Raw genomic sequence first — 22,384 nt, 5'->3', positions numbered from 1 at the left:
TACAGAATATTCTTCTGCAACCTCTTCACCTCCAAGAGAAGCAGAGAATGCTATAATTGAAAGAGACCTAGAGAAAGCCCTCCAGTCCAAGTGGGAAACTGCGGGCAGAGCCAAGTCCAAATCTAACCGACTGAGGTCGAGTGGGGAGAGTAATGCCGTGGGAGCCGTAAGGCCTAGGTTCGCATCCTCGCTCGCCTCTTACTGAACAATTTTGGGAAAATCCCTTCATTGCCATGACCCTTAGTTTCTACATCCATAGAAGGGAGCTAAAAAAAAAATACCACATTTCATATGGTTGTGAGGATCAAACAAGAAAAAATATACAAAAGCCCTAGCATGTGGCTTAACAGTTAGGAGATGCTCAATGCTGAATACATGTGTGCTGAATCAAATTTCCCACAAGCTCATATTTCACCATCTGTGACACCTTTCCTGACTATTGTCCCCTCTCTCCCACCTCCCAGACTTGGACAGCCTCTTTGTCCTCAACTCACCCATTCCTTTATCTGTCCCCTTTTCCTGTCCTCGCCCACATCCTAACATTAGAATGATCCAGTTACCTCTAATGTCTTCTGCACGGTTCTCTCCATGACTCTTTCCCATTGGGCTCTGTGACCCATTAGAGACTGTTTCGCGTCTAATTTATCTCTCATGCTTCCTGCTACAGCTGGCTCAGGCAACATTCAACAGATTCTATCGCTTAGAATAAGACCCAAAGTCCTTACCATGAGTTCAAGGCCTTGCATGATCTGATCTCCATACACCTCTTGGATTTTACCTGGTTCCCTTCTTCCCCTCACTCTCTGTGGCTTAGTAAGGAATTTATTGGTTCCTCAAGTACTCCAAGAGTTTTCCTTCTTTTAAGTCTTTAGCCACTAATGTTCCTCCACCCTTCTGCTCTTTCCTGGCCAGCTCCTCTTCATTCTTCAGGTGTTATTGCAAGTACCACCTCCTCCCTCATTGGCCTTTGGCCTGACCAAAGATGGCACCATCACCTTCATCCCATATCACAGTATTCCATTTGTATGCCCTTCTTGGACTGTCAGCTCAGTCTGGACAGGGACCATGTCCATTGTTGACTTGAGTCTTCATAGACCGTGTAACAGGCATTCCGTGAACCCATGAATGGAGGGACAAGTGAATACATGAATATACATGCAGAATACAAGTCAGGGGGTCTCTGCTCTTACACTTACATGCTGAATGACTTTATACAAGTTACTTCCCTTCTCTGGGCTCAAGTTCCCTCTCTGTGCATGAAGATTCAATTTTAATGGTCTCTTCTTTCCCATCTGTCTGAAAACCCTTCTCAGTCTGAGAAAGGTAGAAGGCAATGCCCTGGCCAGAAAGGACCTAGAAATGTAGACTTTCTCCATGAACCCTGTCTTGCGTGTTCCCCTTTCTGCCAACCCCAGTTCTATCAGGTTCTCTGTAATCATCAGCCGCAGGCTACTTCTCAGGCTAGTCTGACCACTCTGGCTATGGGGGTGTGGGAGGACCATTCTCTGTCCTCCCTGGATCAGCCTGGGCATTTCAGCATTTTCCCAAAGAAATGTGTCTGCAAACCAAGGGAAGGAACCCCAATCAGAATATGATGAAGTCCAGAAGGTTTGGTCTCAGGAGGCAGATCCAGAGTCTCCTTGTCTCCACCACATGCTTGTAAATGCAGCTGCATTTACTGCCCCCTTGCTAGGATTTTGAGAGGCAGACAAGCCTGGGTTTAAGCATGGGCTCCACATGGCACTGCGTGACTTTCAGCAAGTCCTTGGCACCCAGTGGACTTCATCTGCCCACCTGTAAGATGAGGGTCTTCATAAAGACCTCACAGGGTTCTGGTGAGGAGTCAATGAAATATGTTGTTTCTGAACCAGCTCGCAGAGTAGCCGGTGCAGAGAACATGCACAGTGTCTTGTTTCCTCCTCCTGCCCTTCCTCTCCTCTTTGTGACCTGCCTGTTCAGAGCCTGCCTTGGGCCCTCCTCTCATCACAAGCTTCCTCACTTATCAAGGACCTAGATCTGGGAAGAGAAGGGTGGCGATCGCCAGCTCCGTCCACTTTCCCAGGTCTTCCTAAGTCTGACCTGGGAGAGAAGAGAAGCCTGTTCATACAGGTTCACAGCAGTGAACAGCACTTTACACTCACACTCTGGCACTTCCTCAGGGAAGTGCCAGATAATTTCCACATGCTAGCTTGTTGACTCCACACAACCTCCTAGGGCTATCGTTATTAGCTACCCATCTTGCAGATGTGAAAATAGAGGTTTCAGAATGCTGAAAACAAAACAAACTTGCCCTGGGCTTCACTACCAGTCAATAAGTAGATGATGCAGGATTCTAAATCCCACTCCAAACACTGAAGCTTTTCAGCAAGTGAGAGAAAGGGGAAGGCCACCTGGCCAGGCTGACTGCTGCTTTGTCATTTTAATAGCCAGTAACCTTTTATCCCTTATTATGTGCCTGGCACTGAGTTAACTCAGTGTGCATTATCTCAGTCACTCTTCCCAGCAACCCTAATAAGGCAGCTGTTCTTACTATCCCTGTTTTACATCTTAGAGGAAACTAAGATGCAAAGAAGTGAGTCACTCGGCTCACAGCCTGGGATTTGCATCCCCATTAGTAACCACTCCCCAGTACCATCCCCAGGAGGCAGGCAGTGCAGGAGTCAAGGTCCCCTTTTCACAGAGGAAGAAACTGAGGCATGGGGAGAAGAGTCACATCCTGATAAACTCAGCTCTGAGACAGATCATTCCCAGATTCCCTGACTCCCCAAGCAGCTCCCACCTTCTCCCCCACACGGCCTCCCAAGAAAACCTACCACCCACAGCACGAACGCCGTGGTGGCCAGTTTACATTTGGGATTCCCAGCACCATGTGGCTAGGCTGTCCCATAAATGGCTTGGCCACCCACTCTGGGATTCTGTCAACAAGCCCAGGTCAATGACTAAAGGCCAGGATTCTCTCCTTTTTTTCTCTGGGCTGGAGATGGTGCTCAGGCACAGGACTTTCTCCCTTTGGGTGAGCTGCCCAAGCTAACACCTCCATCCGTGTGTGTGAGCGGCTCAGGAATGCAGCCCAGGCAAGTGCACCGCAAGACCCTGGCTGCAGTCTTGTCTGAGGCTAGGAGACAGGCAGGGGCTGGATTCTGACTCAGACTCAACAGAGAGGTCACAAGCAGAGAGTGTGCAGTGGGGGGAGCAAGAGGCATCCTGTGCAGAGGGTTAGAAAGCTTTGACTGTCCACCTGCCCACTGTGGGACCTTGGGCGGGACATTTCACCACTCTGAGCCTCAGAGTATTCAAACGGTTGATGGAAAGATTGAATAAGACCAAGTAGAGCGAGGCGTGATGTCAAGTATGAGGACTCCCCTGTAAGCTCCTTGGGGGTAGGATAGACACATGCCTGGCTCAGGATAGTCAGTGAATACAGAGGCTTGTTTAAATATGGATAAGTGGAGGAGAAAATGGAGAAAAAATATGGGTAAAGTGGACAAAAGCACCAGCCTAGACAAAAAGGAGACTTGGGTTTGACTCCTTGCCCTGTTAGTGACTTCGTGGATGCTATCAGGCAAGTTACTTCCCTTTTTTGGGCTTTAGTTTCTCTATCTGTAAAATGGAGGAAATAACAGTCTTGCCACATAGAAGTATTTTGAATAAAGTATATAATTCAAGGAAAGCACTTGGCACAGTGCGTGGCATATAATATGTGCTCAATAAATGATGATGATGGTAATGGTGATATTGGTAAGGTTGGTGTTGATAGTGGTGGTGGTGTTGATGATGTGCTACTGATGGTAGTGGTGATGATATTGACAATGATTATGATGATGATAACTTTTTGGGACAGAAGGATCTGATTCCTTCATAGGCACAAGCTAAAATGAGGAGCTATTTATCCATATGAGCAAATCAAAGCTACACCCCAAATGAGGAAATTGCAACACTCTGAAAGCCAGTGATTTTTAGTCAAGGAGGAATTAGTCTAGTCTGCTTAGCCATTTGCCTGTTATCTCTTACTAATCTTCCAAGTTAAGTACATCTATGCCCTCTTCCAGGAAGCCTTCTAGGACCTTCTAGGCTGTTTCAGTGCTTAAAATTATTGAACACCCCCATTGCTCTCTGGCTAAAGTTCAAATTCCCTGGCTTGGCTTATGAAAGCCTGCTCATCCTCTAGACTCATCTCTTACCCCTTCTTCTCCTCTTGCACTGTGCTCTAGCCACACTCAGGAATTATAATTTCCTTGATACTCTCCCTTGTATCTGGGTCTTTGCACAGACTGTACCCTCTGCCAGAAACACTCTTCCCTCTCTCATCCTTATCTCTGGTCCTCCTCCTATTCCTTTCACCTGGGTAAGACCTACTGTACCTTTCGTGTTTCACCTTTCTAGAAGGTGTTGCCTTTTCTAGAAAGCTTCATTGGCTTTCCTCACTCGCTGTGTCTCCATTAGCACTTAGTATACTCTAAATGCCCAGCTGCTAGTCCAAAAGACATGAACCCAGCATGGCTGGGACCAGGTCCATCTTGCTCACAGCCTAGCACAGTATCTACACATAGCATCAGAACTTGGGATACATCAGTGAACAAAATAGATGCATGTTCTTGCCCTCATGAAATATTCATTCTAGCAGCAAGAGGGGTAGGGATTGACAGATAATAAGTAATAAATACATTTTATAGTATGTGCCAAAGTGATAAATGTTGTGGAAGGAAAAAAAAAAGTGGAAGCCAAGGCAAATGGGTATGGGAATGACAGGGGTGATGTAACATGGGTGTTCATGGTGGGGCTCATCGAGAACATGACACGTGGGCAAAGACTTGGAGGAGGTGAGGGGGTGAGCCATGAGGATGAATGGAGAAAAGTGTTTTCAGCCAAATGAAAAGCCAGTGTTGAAGGCTATAAAGTAGGAGGATGCCTGGCCTGTGCAAGTGACGGAAGGAGTCCAGAGGGGTGGGGTTAAGTGACGGGGAGCACTGAGAGTAAGAGGTGAGGTCAGAGAGGGAATGGGAGTGGGTAGAGCACATAGGGCCTTGCAGGCCATTGGGAAGACTGGTTTTACTCTGAGTAAAATGGGGGAGACACTGCAAGACTTGGCATAGAGGTGTGATCCCATCTGACCTATTTTAAAAGGACCATTCTGATTGCTGAGTCAATACGGAAGAGCCATTGATGTACATCCCTAACTCTGAAACCCAACATCCAACCCTTTATCATGGCCCACTCTGCTAAGAAGGCTGCTTTCCATCCAATAATTTTGATTATCTTCCCCCGTCTTTAGAATCACTAGCCTCCTTAGACCAATGGGCTACATTTAGGTATAACATTCTTTCCTAAGAAAACATGTTTTCACTTAGATTTAGCAAATAAATATGGCAACCCTACACTTAATGTCATCAGTTGGGCGTGCCGTCCTGTGCTTCTGGGATTAACTTCTTACTGTCTCCTGGTCCCAGGCCTGGCCAGCCTTCCAGTTCTCGCTCAATGACCACCTCACTCAGGAAGCCATGTGGAGAGTCCTGAGACATGAATCTAATCCAGATGTCAAGAGACAAAAACGTAAGGTGAACCTGGCCTGCCCAAGGTCACAGACATAAGTCACAGAGCTGGCACTACACTCCGACTCCACAGACATCTTCCAGAATCAGTCTCTTAGCAGCCACCTGAAACACGACCATAACTAATGTTCCAGGCCACCACCTTAGAAAGCCTTGGTATATTGAATATGTTCAGGTGGTTCCCCTCCCTCCCTCACACCCCCAACACATGCTTCCTTAGAATGATTCCAATTATAAAAGAATATTTTTTTTGTTGTTATGAGGGGAAACGAAACAATTGTTCTGGAAATCTGCTCCATATTTGAGACTCCTCAAGGCTTCAACAGGAAAATAATAAACTGACATGCTGAGAAGCTGAGTCCTGCCCCTTCCTGTCTGCCTCACATTGCAGACAGGTGTCTGGGTGGGAGACTGGTCACCCCTGTCAGACGGAGTTTCCTGCACTGTCTTGTTCTTGTCTGCCAGCCGGGCCCGGGTCACCCCATGAGGCAGATGTGGGAACAGCTGGTGTCTGCACAGACAAACAAGGGGAGGAAGGATGGAGAGAGCAGACAGACATTATTCTGGGCCAAGTGGCGGGGAGGCCCCTGCCCTGGGGACCGAGAAGAGGTTGAGGTGGAGAGTTGGCAAGAATGAAGTCTGGAAGAAGGTGTTGAGTGCTTAACTCTGGGCCCAGAGTTCATACCCAGGACTCTAGTCCAGGAGGACTATGAAACAGGAAGCCCACCCTCCAGAGGAAGGGCACAATGCAAGCCCATTGCAACATGCTGTTCAGAACACAGGTTAGAGGCAGGTGCCGTGCAGCCTAGACTCACCAGGTTTTCATCTCAGCTCTATCCCTTACTGCACATATGGCCTTAACCCTTCTCAGCCTCAGTTGCATCCTCTATAAAATGAGGATAGAAAGACAACATCTACAACAGAGCTACTGTGCTGATGAGATGAAATGACACATGTAAAAGCAGTTAACATTATGCTTGGCAAATAGCAAGCTCTTGATAAACAGGAGCTACTAGTATTTGTTTGGAGTCAGGAAATTCTAAATCCTACACACGGCCCTGTCACCTTGTACGAATGACTCCACCTCTCTGAGCCTCAATCGTCCACTTTGTTGGGTTGTTCTGGAGTCTGAGCTAATATGCGCAAAGATTCTAACCTATGGCCAAGCACATAGTAAGTGCTCAATTAATAAAATTACTGTAATTTACGAAGATGCATGAAGCAAATCTGACCTATTAACAAGTTTCTGAGTGCCAGGCTGGGTGCTTATGGGCAGGGAAATGCCCATGATATGGAACTGGGACCAAGAGTAGAGGTGGGAACTAATCAGGACCAGCAGATAAGGGCAAGGGGATGAGAGTAAGGAAGCCAGCCTCTGGCCCCACTCCTACTCTGAGAGGCTTCCTGCTGGGGAAGCTGGAGACAGAAACCAGGACTTTTTTCCACTCGGGGGAAACTCCTGTCTGGGATGATTGGCAAGGCTGGGAGCCTCCACACCTCCCTGCCCTGTCTTTGCTGCTGGGAAACGCTGCTTTCACCTTTGCCAAGGAGAGGGGTCCCACACCCTAGGTTCCCTGGCAGTCTGGGCTCACAGTGAAATGTCTCCAATTGGAACTGGGAGGGTCCTGCCCAGGTGCGCTGAGGACAAGGTCCTAGCCTTACCTACTTTCCTCTTCTGAGACTCAGCCCTGTGCAGCAGAAAGAGCTGGGCTTGTGAGTCAGACAGAACTGGGTTTGAATTTGGGCCTTGGCACTCGCAGCCAACTGAACTCAAGCAGGTCCCATAAGCACTCTGAGCCCCAATTGGTTCTTCTATGCAACGGGGATAATAGCAACCTATTGGGGTTGGCATGAGGATTAAAGAAGATAACGGAAGTCAAGTGTCTGGCAGGGTCTGACATATGCAGCAGTTCGCTTAGGGGTGTTTTGTATTATTATCTCTTTTCTTCATCTATTATCTCTCTAAACCAGTCTACTGCAGGGAATAGTTCGGTAGGTACAAGAGAGTACAAAGGTTTCGAGAAGTTGGAGTTTATGTAGAAGTTAGACTGGGAAAATTAAATTGTAGAAATATGACTTCAATTTGAGACACCTTCTCTAGAAGTCAGACTTCCAGAAATCTTGAACCTAAAGAAAGCTCCAAACACTTCTGAACAACTAATAATTATGGCAAAGCCATATGCACCATAAGAGAGGCCTTTAGACTCTCCAATCCATATGTCACACATAGTTCTAAGAGCTCTCTCCATTCTGCCCCCAACCACTCTTCACCTTCACCAGGAAAGCGCATACTCATTCTTCAGATCTCAACGTAAACGTCACTTCCTCAGGGAAGCTTTCTCTCACCTTCACACTGTTCTCTGTAAGATCCTGCACCCTTCCCTCATTGCCCCTTCCACAAAGGTAATTCAGTGCATAGTTGTACACTTCACTGCCTAATGTCTGGCTCCCCTAATAGACTACAAGCTTCACAAGGGCAAGCACCGTGTCTGTCTGGTACTTTCTGCCGTGTGCACACAGCCTGGTCCACTTTTCAGCCCATAGAGATGCTCGATGAACCTGCATCTCATTGCATGGAGGAAGCTTGGCCATCTGCATTCTGCAGCCTTAGCCAACAGGAAGGAACAATAATTTAAAGTAGAAGAAGGGGATCTTTTAACACAGAAAGCCAAAGCTATGTTTATGATGTGGGTGAAATAAAGAAAGAAAAAAGAAGCCTAAGAAGTATATTCAGAACTAGCAAAGAGACTGACTCTGGGTCCCTCAGTAAAGAGGCAATTCTCATCTCAGGGCCCTGGAGTCTGAGATCGCTTCAGCCAAACCCAGTATAGGAACAGAGAGCCAAAATGGCCATTAGATATATATATATGTATATGTGTGTATGTGTGTGTGTGTGTATATATTAATTTAGAATCTGCACCTGAAACTCAATCTCATGACTTCATGTCCCACCATACACTCTGTAGAAACAGCAATCTATTTAAGGAAGTTTCCCAATAAAAATTAATTAGTTTTATTTCTTATGTTTTAATACGTAAGCTATAGTTGGTAGGAAAATTATTTTAATCAGAGCTGCTCTTTCTCCAACTGATGGTGTCAGATGAATATCGTGTCATAATTCTACACAAACTTCTATTTAAAACACAAACTTCACTGTCCATTCACTTTCAAAAATGGCTGACTCCAGTGATGTGAAACAGACACTATTGCACACTGTGTTCATTTGACAGCAGTTATCAAGAGCCTTAAAAATGCTCACACCTTTTATCCTAGGCATTTCAATTCTAAGAATCAATTGTAAAGGAATAATTAGAACTATACAAATATTTATGTGTAAAGATGTTCAGTAGCATTATTATTTATCATTGTGAGAAACTGAAATAACTCAAAAGTTAAAAATAAAAGTCAGATGTAAATGGTTACACAAATTATTGTACATCATAACCATATAATAAATAGTAATATAGCAAAAAAAACACCTGAGAAGTTTATACTAAGATCAGATAATTCTTATGTGTAAGATTTCCTGCACAACCAAAACCAAACCAAAACAAGATCCCAACTAGAAATGCAGTAATATATACATAAACACAAATACCCACATACTTATACACACAATAAAATATGGCAAAAGAAAAGCAGTGGTTATCTTTGCATTGTAAGGTAACCGGTGAATTCTTTTGTTCTTTTCTACTTTCTGGATTTTCCAAAAAGTAGAATATGTATTGTTTCATAATTGGGAAAAATAATGAAATTCATTAACATAAAATGCATTGTATTCTCCTGTACTTGAGCAGAAAGCGTATACCTTCAGTGTTTTATTAAAAAAAAAGGGGGGGGGCAGCCATGCTGAGAGGTGTTGCCCATACAGGACTAAGTCATCCCAGAGAACCAAAGCATCTTTATTCAGCAACCAAAAGATGCAGTAACAGGCCTCCGATTTGAGTGTGTCCCTGAAGTCTTACCCTATTCATCCCCTGCATTTTAAGTCAGAACATCTTTCTTGAAGGAACTAATTCTCTTAAAGATGTTGCAATATAAAGGGCCTTGGATAGGAAGCCAGGAACCTTATTCTGTTTCTATCAGTTACTCTGCCATCTTAGACAAATCATTCCTCCTTAATGGGCCTCAGGGCCCCCATTAATGAAATGAAAAGTTTGGACCGGATAATCACAGAGGGCTCTTCAGCCAAAGTAACTAGGATTCTTTGACCTTCCTGTCTCAAGAACATAGTTCCCTTCTTTAAAATGAGAGATCAGGTCAAATGATCTTTGAGATCAAATGATTGTTCAACTCAGACTGTAGATGAATATAAAACTAGAAATCATTTCCCATTAACTCATTCACCCAAGAATATTTCTCAACGAGGTTGCCCACGTTGACCACCACTCCCCCAGCTCTCAGCTAAGGCCCCAAACTCTGGTCCCAGCTCTCATCAGAAGGAAAGTAGAGGTGGCCATTGTTCCGTGAGTGGTTGATATGCACCTCAGTCGAATGTTCTAGTTTTACTATAAACATTTGAATCCTAACACACAAAGGAAGAAAATCACAATGAAGACCACACCTCCTAATTCCACAGATGTGAACACGAAAGAGATTATAAAATGCCCAAAGGCCGTGACTGACCTTTTTGGAAATGTCCCATCTTCTCTCTTCCCCTACGCTTTAGCCATACCCCCTAAAAATGCATGTTCTTGCTAGAATTTTACATGCCAGTCTCCTGCCCCAGACATTCTTTTCCTGGCCACCTCTCTACCCCTTCCCCTCATCCCTCAAGTTTCAGCATTAATGCTGATCTCTCTGCAGAGCCTTCTCCAACCCCTTGCCTGGGCCCTCACAGCACTCTGTTCTTCCCTTCTAAAAGTATTTATTGCACTTTTATTTGTCTGCTTCCATGTCTGACTCTAAGCTTTGAAGGTAAGGGACCACATTTGCAAAGATCATGCATGAGCCTCCACACCTAGCTCTGGGCTCAGCATATGATATTTGTTCAACTACTGAGTAAAAGAACAAAAAATACAATACAATACAATAAAGGTTATAGGCAAGCTCTGACACAACCAGGACAACGGGTTGTCCAGCATGTGGGGGTGATCCTGGCCAGCTGGGAGGCCTGCAGGTGTTGGCTGCCGAGGGGTGCACACTGGCCTACCTTTTTGGTCTTCACTGTAGAAGCACAGCAATCCCCACCATCGTAGTTGCAGAAGGCTCTGTTGTTGATGGCATCACAGTAATTGTCTCCCATGAAGGGCTATAAAGGAAGAGAGAGGCAGGAAGGAAAGGAGGCATTATTAGCTTTCTGGAGTGAGTGGGGGATGGCCTCTGTAGTCATTTAGCTGTCTCTCATCTTCTCAGAAACCTCTACTGTCAGCCCACCTGGCTTCAAATCCCAACACCCCTTGGACAAGTTATCACTTCTGCCATTTATAAAGACTCTTGTAGAGCCAAGTTTTTCCCAACTAAAGTATAGGTATGCTGGGAGACACACTCTTGTATGCTGGGGTATGCAAAGTCACAAGATAGACCATTTATGTCTTCCTGATGTAGGGGGCTCATTTTACTTGAAGAAATGATAAGAAAATTTGAGTTCCCTTCCTCCACTTTTCCTGGTAGTAGGTAATTAAACGTAATTTATTATAAAATACATGCAAATATATTAGGAAGCTGAATGTAAACTGCCCAAGAATTGTAAAGATCAAAAATAAGAATTCATAGCAATTTGGCACAGTGGTCTGAGTATGATTGTGGGCTCCCTCTCCTCTAAATAGGTATATAGATGCATTCGATGTCACATGCTTTACTGTTTGTTTTCTTCTTCTGTTCTCAGAATCACATGAGAGGTGGGCATTACTATTCCCACTTCACAGATGAAGACTTTGAGGCTCAGAGCAAAAAAGGGACTCAGCCAAGATCACACTGGCAGAAGCAGAGTAGTGATTTAGATCTAGATTGGCTCCGTATTTTTTTCTTTACCATTCTAGGCTCTATCTAGCACATATTGACTTATTTCTTTTCTTTCCTGTGTTCCTCCAACTCTGTGATGCTCCAAAGATGAGGAAAAGAGGATAGAAAGTCCTTACTGATCTGAACCCAGAGCCAGCTTAGGGAAAGTCAGGAATCTCTGTGATCCCCCTAGTACTTGCATTTCCCCAATCCAAGCACTCAGCACACTGTCTTCTATGGTCTGTTTATGTATCTGTAGCTGTGCAAGACTGTGAGCTCCTCAGGGACATGAGCAATATCCAGTTCATCTTTGTCTCCGAATCACCTAATTTAATGCTGGGCAGAACTTGGCTCTTAGAGATGTTTTTGAAAGGGAATGTAATTGTATTGGCATAGTGTAAAGGCAGTTGGCAGGAGTTTAGAAAACCTGAGTTCTAGTCTTCCAAACCTCAGCCAACTGAGTGGTTACTTGTTGATTTTGGTTAAGTGGCTTATCTTCTCTGGGCCTCAGGACTCTCAGTTGTGAAATAAAGAAGCAGGATTAGCCCACTGATTTCTCAAAGCAATGAACAGACCCCTTTCCACATCAGAGGCACTATTGTGTGACCTTCTAATATAGAAAGCAGAGGAAAGTGAAATCACTCTGATTAAATTTCGAGTTGGGGTCTCTAATGCTCAGTGACACATTCATGGGAAAGAAAATGTCATCAGTTGGCTAAGACCATTGCATCCCAGTACAGCCCCTGTGATCCATTGGTCTCTCCTTCCTATCCTGACTGTTTTGGGGAGAACCAAGCTCACAAGGAGTGCTTCCTATGTGGCACGCCTGGCTTTTGCATTTCTGCCCCAAATTCACAGATTCTTTGTGCCCCCAACTCATAATGCCAGATTCCATTTCATCACTACCCCATTAGGGTCTAAAAAATATCTTAGCGAGATGGAACCAAGAACAGGCAAGAGCTGTGCTCAGGTGTGTGTGCACATATGCATGGCTGTGAGCACAGGTGTGACTCTGCTGTGTGACTGCCATAACGAACACATTATTATATTCATATTAGAGCAGAGAGGCACAGACAACAAGTGAACAAGGGATAAGCCTTTGCTATTCTCTGTACCCTAGGAGATCTGCCTGTGCGCTCTGTTCTTTGTGTTCTTGCTCATATAATATATGAACAGACTAATGAAGGAAACCAAACGTCTCTTCCTTAGGATGAAAGGAACTGGCTTGGTAAAGGACTAGCTAGGGAAGAAGAAGAGGAAGAAAAGAAAAAATAAATGAAAATGGTTCTTTTTTCATTTGGCCCCTGAAAAAACCTCCAGTCTCATCACTGGCTACTCTCTTCTATGTGTCCTTTCCTACAGCCACATCCATGCATCCATCCATCAGTCCATCTATTCATCCATCTACCCATCTATTCATCCATCCATCCATCTACCCATCTATCCATCCATCTACCCATCTATCTATCCACCCATCTATTCATCCATCTATCCATCTATCCATCCATCCATCTTTCCATCCATCTACCCATCTTTCCATCCATCTACCCATCTATCCTTCTATCTACCCGTCTATCCATCCATCTTCTATTCAACCCTATTTATTGAATGCCTACTATGTGTTACACATTGTGCTAAAGAAAAGGATATAATAGTAAGTCAATATAGATATAGCTCCTACTCCTCTAGACCTTACACTTTAGTGAGGAGGCAGACTTTACTCAAATAAGCACATATCTAATTGGCCAATTTTAACTCTGATAAGAGCTATGGAGGAAAGGTCCATGATGCTGTTAAAATGTAGGAGGAATTGACCTAATCAGGGAGCTCTGTGAAGGTCTCCCTGAGGAAATGACGTTTCAGCTGAGATCATAAGATGAGTAGGAGTTAATTAGATGGGGGTGGAGAAGGGAGAATTTCTAGAGAGAGAGAATAGCATGTGAAAAGCTTGGCTACTTAGAGATTTCTCCTGTCTCTGGTATTTCTCATGCTGCTGCTTCTACTAATAATGTGTTCAGGCAAGCAATTCATCCTTCAAGATCTAGCTCAAACATTGCCCTTCCAAAATGCCTTCACTAATACCCCCAGGATTCTGTGCTTCTATAGCTTCTTGAACTTGTTTTGGTTATAGCTCTTGGTAGAAATTTTAGAATTCTCTCTTTACTTGTTTTAGAATTCTCTCTTTACTTGTCTATCTCCTTTACTATTCTGTGAGTTCCTTATGGACAGGAATGTGTGTCATCTATTTTTGTATCCCAGATTTCCAAGCAAAATGCCTGGCAATTTGAGCAAAACTTTATCAAATATATGCTCCATAAATATTTATTTAGTAAGATGATGAATACATGGATGCATGGATGGATACATAGATGCATGAATGGATAAGGGACAAGAAGATACCACAGATGAGTCAAGGAGGGCACAGTTACTGTTTGCACTTGACTAAGTGTTCCCAGAACCTAGCGTAGTGCTGGGCACATAATAGGCACCCAGTGAAGCTTTAATGAACGAGTGAATGACCACTTTGGACACAGCTTGGGGCAGAGGGCAGGGGTTTCAGGGGTACCAAAACCCATTCTCGATCTTGGCTACCTCTAGACACTCCAGGTTGATGGCTCTTCCCTGGACCCAGTATTTGCATCTCTTCTAAGCATACTTTTCAGCCCCAGACAAGAGACGGACTATTAGCTCTAAGCTAAGGAGGAAAGGACACGAAGGGGCACCTGCAAGGGCAAAGGCGATAAGCATCATTGGCAAGACTCAGAGCCTGACAGGTGAGGGTCTCTTAGGCCCCAGTGCTGAGTCAAAGGAGGGATCGAATTCCGCTGTCACACTGGTTGCCCAGACGGCCGACTCAGCAGAATGAGTGCCCAGGTAACCCAAGCTTCCTTTTCCCAAAAGGCTAGACTGATTCAGAGAGATGGAAGGAAGCAACAGCCACAGGGCCTTGGCCTTTGTTCTACCGTTCTTGGCTGAATCTTTGAATAATGGGGGTTCTTAAAAACTACAGTGTCCAGCGCCCTGAGAAGATGCCACAGGATGTCCCTAACCAATACACAGAAAGAATTGTGTGACCCAGGGACTCCCTTGTGACACTTACAAATCAGGGGATGGTTCATGGGTTGGAGATGGCCTGGTGGAGGAGAAAAAGCATCAGCCTGGAAGCCAGGAGACCTGGGTTCATGCTTTGGCTTTGTGTCTATTATTCTGTGCAACCTTGGGTCAGTCCATCCCCTCTCTGGCTCTCTTTTTCCACTCTATACAACAAACGAGTAGGGTTTGATCACACTGAGAATCCTTCCATCAAATTCTAGACCTGGCCACTGTCTACGTCTCAGTTTCCCCATTTTTAAAATAAAAGGTCAGGTTTAGTTCATCTAGAAGAGCATTTCTGGTTGTGATATTCTAAGAATTTCATCAAATACAAAGTTTTCCAGAGCTAGTCCTTTTCACTTGGATTTTCCTGAGTGAGCTCTGGGGGGACCACAGAGATTTAGACATCCCCCTGGATGGGACTTGGGGCCTCCTTTTCACTGCCAGCTGAGAAGACCCACAAGGGGAATAGGTATGCACAGAAAATCTTGAAGTTCCATGAGCAGCACTGCCTTGAGAATACAGATGACAGTCCAAGTACTCTGCCCCTGCCCCTCCCCAAGCTGGTCACTGATCTCCATAATGCCAAGTTCCAGGGGATGGCTCAACTGTGAAGTCAGAGAATTGAAGCGTCAGAGAGGATCTTCCACTTTCAGCTCAGTGGTTGGGTCTATAGTGTCCATATTACTTCTGGGGTTGAAGAACAAGTGAATGACAAACACGTATGGCAGAAGGAAGTGATACACAGGCAATGGTCATCAGTAAAGTGGAAATTTAGAAAAAAAATAAACTGCTTCATGTAGTTCTGTACAAGTTAAATGTGATAGTGTTGGTAAACCGCATGACCAATAGTGTTGGCATATTATAGATGCTACATCAGTATGGCCTCCCTCCCACCTCCCATCTCCCTTACAGATGCAAAGTTACATTGAACACACACTTTGGAGCCAGAAATACCTGGCTTAGAATCCCAACTCTGTTACCCAGCAAATGTGTTTTTGAGTATATTTGTTGATATCTCTGTGCCTCAGTTCTATGGTCTATAAAATGCGATTGCTGATTCCTGTCCAAGAAATCTGTTAAAGGGATATTTACAGCACTTAGTAGGAATAGTAAATGGTAGCCATGATTAATATAACAACAATAATAACAGTAGAATCATTTCTAGAGACTCACCTCACAGCCTTTGACACAGTGAATCAGAGCAGGGTGAGGATACCACTTGAGACCAGCCGTGCAGACAACTCTCTGCAGGGAGAGGGAGAGAGAGGTGAGATGGGTTTGGGGCTGGGAGGGAGCCATCTCTTTGTTGGCACCACATTCAACCACTCCGTCTCTTCTTGGACCTTCCAAGTCCTGACCTCCCCCTGGCACTTACATGGAGAATTTGCCCAGGTACTTGCAATAACAGGAGCCATAAGATTAAAATAACATTTGTGTTCATGTAAGTGTCATGATTCTGTATTTCCCTGGCAGGAATAAGGGCTGAAGAGAAGCAGAACTGAGGGATGGAGATATGATCAGAAAGGCCCTGCAGGAAATTCTTGGCTGATGTTTGACCCATGGATGGAGTTGGGGATCAGGTGGGCAGAGTGTGTGTGTACACGTGTGTGTGCATGTGCATGTGTGTTTGTGTGCACGCGTGTGTGTGGCAGCAGCGGGAAGATGGGAGAATGGGGTGGAGCAGGGTTTCCCAAAGCATGCGCTGAGGACCACTCTCATCACGATCACTGTGAAGAGCACAGTAAAAAGACAGATTCTTCGGCGCTGCCTTGGATCTAATGAATCCAATCTCTGAGGCCAGGGCCTGGGATTCTGCATTTCCAAAACAAGCCTCCCAGATGATTCTGATACACATTACAGTTTGAGAACTGTGGGCTGGAGGATGAATGAACTAACATTTGGTTCGGAACTCAGGCAGACCCAGAGAGCACCCTTCCTGCTTCCACCTGCCGCCATGCTGTAAGGGCCGGCTCACAATTTCCTGAGGTTGCCCACACTTTCCTATCCCTGTGACTTTGTTCTTGCTGTTGCCCTTCACTGAAATGCCCTTCCCCATCTTGTCACCTGGAGAATCCTTAGTTACCTTGTACATTTCTGCTCAAGACTTACTTGTTCTGCAGTGCTTTTCTCAATCCCCTTGGGCAGAGAAAAGGTATGCATATATGTATTTATTTATAGCCTCCTTTAATAATAATTATGATGATGATGATGATAATGACAACTAAAATGTATTAAGTGCATTCATGGTGCTAATTACTTTATGCATTATCTTATTTATTTCTTGCCGCCATGCAGTGAGGTGGGCATTAATCTCGTGTCATAAGGAGAATAAATTCCCCAAACTCCATAGCTGCTAGGTGGAGAAATCAGGATTTGAAACCAAGCAATTGTTTTGGAAATGATTTAAGGCAGCTCGTAACATAAAATCGAACGTGATGATAATTCTTAAAGTAGGTAAAAAAAGAAAGATAAACAAAGCTAGGAAGATAAAAAAGCATCAGGAATGGGGTTAACATAACAATTCCAGAAGCTCCATTCTCTATTCTGCCATAAATGCCTTACTTTTCATGCCAGATTACAATGATTTCTTTAAAAAAATATAATAAAAATAAGAAAGGGGCAAATGCTTAGATTTGCAATGAGAAGTAAGTGTCAGGGACCAGCCGTGGAAGTCTATATGATCAGGGCTTGCTCTCCTGGCTAAGTGTCAATTGATTAATTTTGATTAAGAAATGAATAGTCACATGGGCCAGAAGGTGGAAAATCCATGTGACCAGCCCATTCTCTCCCTGAGGGCAGACCTATATGGGAGCCAAACTGTAATTAGGTTTCTTGGTGAGCTTGGAACAAAGGGAATTTCGTGATGATCTGGCTAATACTGGGTTGGGTGCCTTTCTTCTCTGCCTTATAGCATCTCCGGTTCACCCTTGGGTCTTCCATGCCTGGAATGGTGCCTGGCACATGGAGGATGCCCAGTAAATATTTACGTTACACATGAATGGATCGATCTCAAAATAGAGATTTTATCAATGGGCAATATTTTCTTTACTTCTCTGTCTTCTAGAGCATCAGAAGAGCATTTACAATGCCTAGCGCGGTGTCTAGTTTAGAGGACCAATTTGGCATAGATTGAATTAAATTAAAGGTCTTGGACAAAAAATGTAACTTGAAGATCTACCAACCAGTCTCGCAATGTGAAATCTATCTAGCCCCCTACTGCCTCTGTTGACACTATCTACCTTCTCCCCGTACACACACACAAGGTGATATATAGGAAACACCTTGGGCATTGAGGTACAACAGATGTGGTTGCAATCCTGACTTGAAATTGCTTTGTAAATTTCCACTCTGAGGCTTGGTTCTTCCATCTGTGAAATGGGTACTGAAAATTTCATAGGCTTGTTATGATGATGCATTGAGATAAATGATGTGGAAATGGTTAACCTAGGACCAATTTCTTAAGGTTCTTGAGAGTAGGGCTTGGGTTTTAGACATCTTTGTCTCTCCCCAGGATCAGGCATGGAGCACAGCAAACAAATACATGTTGACCAAATGAAGGAATGTGAGTAGCTCCAGGGTTCCTTCCTTCCAGCTCAGCCACCTTTCTTGCCCTTTGCTTCCCAGCTGTTGGGCCAGAAGTGGACAGAATCACCTGCTTTCATGCTCTGGGAAACTTTAACCAGACTTTCATCCCTGGGTCTGAGAGTCTGTTCCCAGCCCAAATTCAGAGATGTTGCAGGGGTGTTTGGTAACGCTTCAAGTAGTAGAAAACAGCAGGGTTAGGATCCGCAAGGCATTTCATGCCCATCCCTCCCCCTGTTTATTTGAGAGCTAATTTAATCCATCTGTAGGAGTGTCTTGCTGCGGTTGTACAAGTTTCTGTCAGTTGAGGTTTACCTGATGTGAGTTCAGAAAAAGGACTTTTATACTATCTGCATGAGCCTATTTATCTTTCCAAGAGTTTTGGATTTTCCACTATTCCTTAGGGGGGCACGCCCCACCTGTCTCACTACAGGGCCCCTCTGTATGCAAGGAGACCTGAGAAAGGGGACAGGAGCTGAAGGAAAGGCTAGGCTGTTTATACCACAAGTTGGGAGATCCCAGATGGGGCCCCTCGAATGTCAGCCTTGTTCCTCTTGGTGCCACTGAGACCTCTAGCCCAGTCAGAGTCTTTCAGACCAGGTTTTATAAGATGGCTTTCATTTCCTGTCTTGGTGCAAAGGAAGAATAGACTGTCTTTTCTTCCTGGCTGCAATGACCATCAGCATAAACACCATCACCAATACCACCATCATCATCTTCAACAATACCAGCACTACCACCATCATCATCAACACCATCATCAACACCACAGCCAGCACTACTACAGTCACCTCCACCAGCACCACCACCACCACCACCACTATCATAATCATCATTAACACCCGCACTACCACCACCACCACCATCATCATCATCAACAACACCAGAAGCTCCACCAGGACCACCATCACCATCATCATCATCAACACCACTAGCACCTCCACCACCACCAGTACTATCATCATCTTCATCATCATCAACACCACCGTCAGCACTACTACCATCACTCCCACCAGCACCACTACCACTATCATCATCATCAATACCACCAGCACTACCACCATCACTTCTACCACCACTACCACCACTATCGCCACCATCATCATCAGCACCACTACCACCACTATCATCATCATCAATAAACCAGCACTACTACCATCTCTACCACCACCACCAACACCACCATCATAAACACACCAGTGCCTCCACCACCAGCACTACATCATCACCGTCACTACCACCATCATCATCATAACCACAGCACTACCACCATAATTCCCACCACCACCATCATTATCAACACCACCAGCACCTCCACCACCACCACCACCATCATAAACACACCCGTGCCTCCACCACTACCAATATCATCATCACCATCACTACCACCATTATCATCATCATCAATAACACCAGCACTGCTACCACCACCATCATCATCACCACCAACAGCACCTCCATCATCACCACTACTATCATCATCTTCATTATCATCATAGCACCATCACCAACTCTATCACCATTATCCTCATCCTTATCAACACAAAATCCTCTATTAAGCAAATATTATCACCCCAGCCCTGTGCTCAGAGCTTTCATCTATTTAATTCTTACCATAACTATGAGATAGGTACTATTTTTGACTCTGGTTTACACAATAGGAAACAGAGGCACAAAGAAGTTAAACAACCTGCCCGGAATCACACATAGGCAATGACAGTCAAGAATTAAACCCACATCTGTCTGATTTCCAGGTCTATACTTTCAACACTACACTCTCCTTCAAATTCCCCTAGTCCTTGAAGCTATAAGTATAAAATAGCTTACCGTTTTGACCAATGAAAAGACCAAGGTTCAGAAAGGTAGAGAGGCTTTGAGATAAATGTAAGAGGGGGGCAGTGCCTGAAAGATGAAGCCTAGAGAAGATGGGCGCCAGGCAGAGCCGAAGACGTGTGAGAAAGCATCTTAAGAGAGCCTCCTCATCCTAAGGGCCATGTCTGACACTCCTTCTGATGTCTTGTAAGGTGATCCCTCTTTCCTCCTTGATTTTTTGCTTTATTTATGGGACATTCTGTGAGTGATTTATATCATTTAACTTATTTTTGCCTTTTGATATCAATTACTGAGCTTCTGGCTTTCTTCTGGGTAAACTTTTTAAAAGCCTAGGCATTTCCCACTCTGTATCCCTTGTGTTTGAAGAATACCTGACGTTTGGAGGTGCATAATCAATGTTTTTGAATGAGTGAGTGAACAAATTACCAAATGACTGAATGTATGAATGTGTCCATGAGTGAATGAGAAATCGCTGGATTCTGGACACATCTCTCTATCTATGGGCTTCCCCTCCAGGGCACATATCTCCTTCTATACATCAGAGAGACTGGACTTCATATTCCCTCAGACCCATTCTACCTGTGAACTTTAGATTCTTGGCAGGGTTTTCCATAGTGCTGCCTTCTGTTCAAGGAATGAATTCTGCATCTTCGTCTGCAAATGTTGCATATGTTTATGATTTATAATGTGTAAAGTGGTTGCCTTGCAGGACGGAATGCAGGAGAATTAGCCCTGGATTCAGATTCTGATTAAACCACATTAGCTATATGAATTGGGCAGTGACAACCTCTCAGAACCTCAGCTTTTTCATTTGTAAAATGATGATAAAACTTATCTCATTGGGGTGTAGTGGAGACAAAATGAGGTGGCGTATACAGAATTGCCTAACAAACAGTGCCTACATATCATAGATATTCAATAAATTGTGATTTCCTTTTTCTTTCCTTAATTACCTCCCTTCTTCCCTCCCTCCTTTTCTCCTTTCCTCCCTTTCTTCTTCTCTTTCCTCCTTCTATCCTTTTTCCAGAAGCCATAATAAAAGCCAAGGTCCCAGCTACTGAGAGGAACTACCAACCTCTAAGGTTGTGAGCTGCATTTTTAATTGGAAAACTCTCCCAGCACTCCTGAACAAGTGGAAGGGCAGGGCAGATTGGAGGTACTCCTTAGGAGCTGACAGGAGAGAGGCTGCCACCCTGAATTCTAGATGTTCAGGGCTGGAAGAGTCTATCTCATCCAAAAGTTGTAAGCCAGCAACTTCCAGGCTACACAACCCACAGAAATGTTTCGTTTGGCACACAAAGTGCTTAACAGAAGTCAAAATTATTTGCCAATGTTAAAAAAAAATGAGAAATTTCATATTTTAAAGACTCCAGATTTCTTGTACTCAAGAAAAATGGAAAATCTGGCCACACTAGACCTACATTTCCACATTGCCACACTAGGCTAGAGTCTCCCCCTTTGGAAGCAACATGTGTTTTCCACAGTTCACCACAGTCTCCACCATTCCATTCAGTCTCTCCAGCATCAAGCCTGAGGGACATTTCCATCTATCACTGTGTTTGTATTGTCTCATTTATTAGATTAGAGGAAGACTTCTCTGTCTCCCTGTCACTTTCAAAAGTGCATATGTATGTGTGTGGGTGGGGCTTCAGAGGAGGAGAATTTTTTAAAAAATAAAGGGACAGAATGTTTTCCTTTATGAAAGTAAAACTAAAAAGTTTTAGTACACCTGAAACTAATAGGATGTTATAGATCAATTATACCTCAAAAAAAGAAAAAATAAGCAAAACCGATAGAGGTGACCTTGGTGGGGCTGGTGCATTGCCTGGCATGGGGAGGGAAGGCCTCTCTGAGGAGTTGGAGAGGTCCCCATCCTGACTTGGGTAGTAGTTTCATGAGTGGAGACAAACATAGAAATTTATCAAGCTTTATGCTTAAGATTAGCATGTAAGTTATATCTCAATAAGAAGAAAAGAACTTCGACTATATTTGTAAAATGTTCTTTCTTAAGTTGGGGAGTATGTACATGGGTGTTTGTTATATTTTCTTTAAGTCTTTCCATCTGTCTGAAATGTTTATAGTAAATATTACTGCTACTATTAATAATTTGTCTAGGTATTTAATATACAAAATGATGTACTTGGCCTGCCTCACCCATTTATTCCACCTGCCTGGTTCCCATAGGTGTTTGAATTTGTGACTCTCCATCTGGGCCTAGCCTCATTTCACAGATGGGGAAAGGGCGGCCTAAAACAGTGATAGGATTTGTCCAAAGACATACAGTGAGAAGGTTCCTGGGCTTGAACTAGAACCTTGGTCAGCTAGCTCAGCAGTCGTAAATATTTAGTGAGCATCTACTATCTGCTAGGCATGGAGGGGCA

At 44.2% G+C, this 22,384-nt stretch overlaps 1 protein-coding gene across 1 annotated transcript in view; it reads right to left on the bottom strand.

Moving 5' to 3' along the window:
* Nucleotides 1–22,384, bottom strand: part of PAPPA (pappalysin 1) — a 207,391-nt gene that overhangs the window by 4,288 nt on the left and 180,719 nt on the right. The window contains exons 20-21 of the mRNA XM_058524829.1: nucleotides 15,762–15,833; nucleotides 10,702–10,800 (exon numbers count right to left, since the gene is read on the bottom strand). Of these exons, the coding sequence (XP_058380812.1) occupies nucleotides 10,702–10,800; nucleotides 15,762–15,833 (171 nt within the window). The remainder of the gene's footprint in view (nucleotides 1–10,701; nucleotides 10,801–15,761; nucleotides 15,834–22,384) is intronic.

Source organism: Diceros bicornis, chromosome 28, assembly GCF_020826845.1.
Source record: "Diceros bicornis minor isolate mBicDic1 chromosome 28, mDicBic1.mat.cur, whole genome shotgun sequence".
NCBI lineage: Eukaryota > Metazoa > Chordata > Mammalia > Perissodactyla > Rhinocerotidae > Diceros > Diceros bicornis.
Note: the sequence above shows the minus strand (reverse complement) of the source record. Positions and strands in the feature narration are given on the sequence as shown.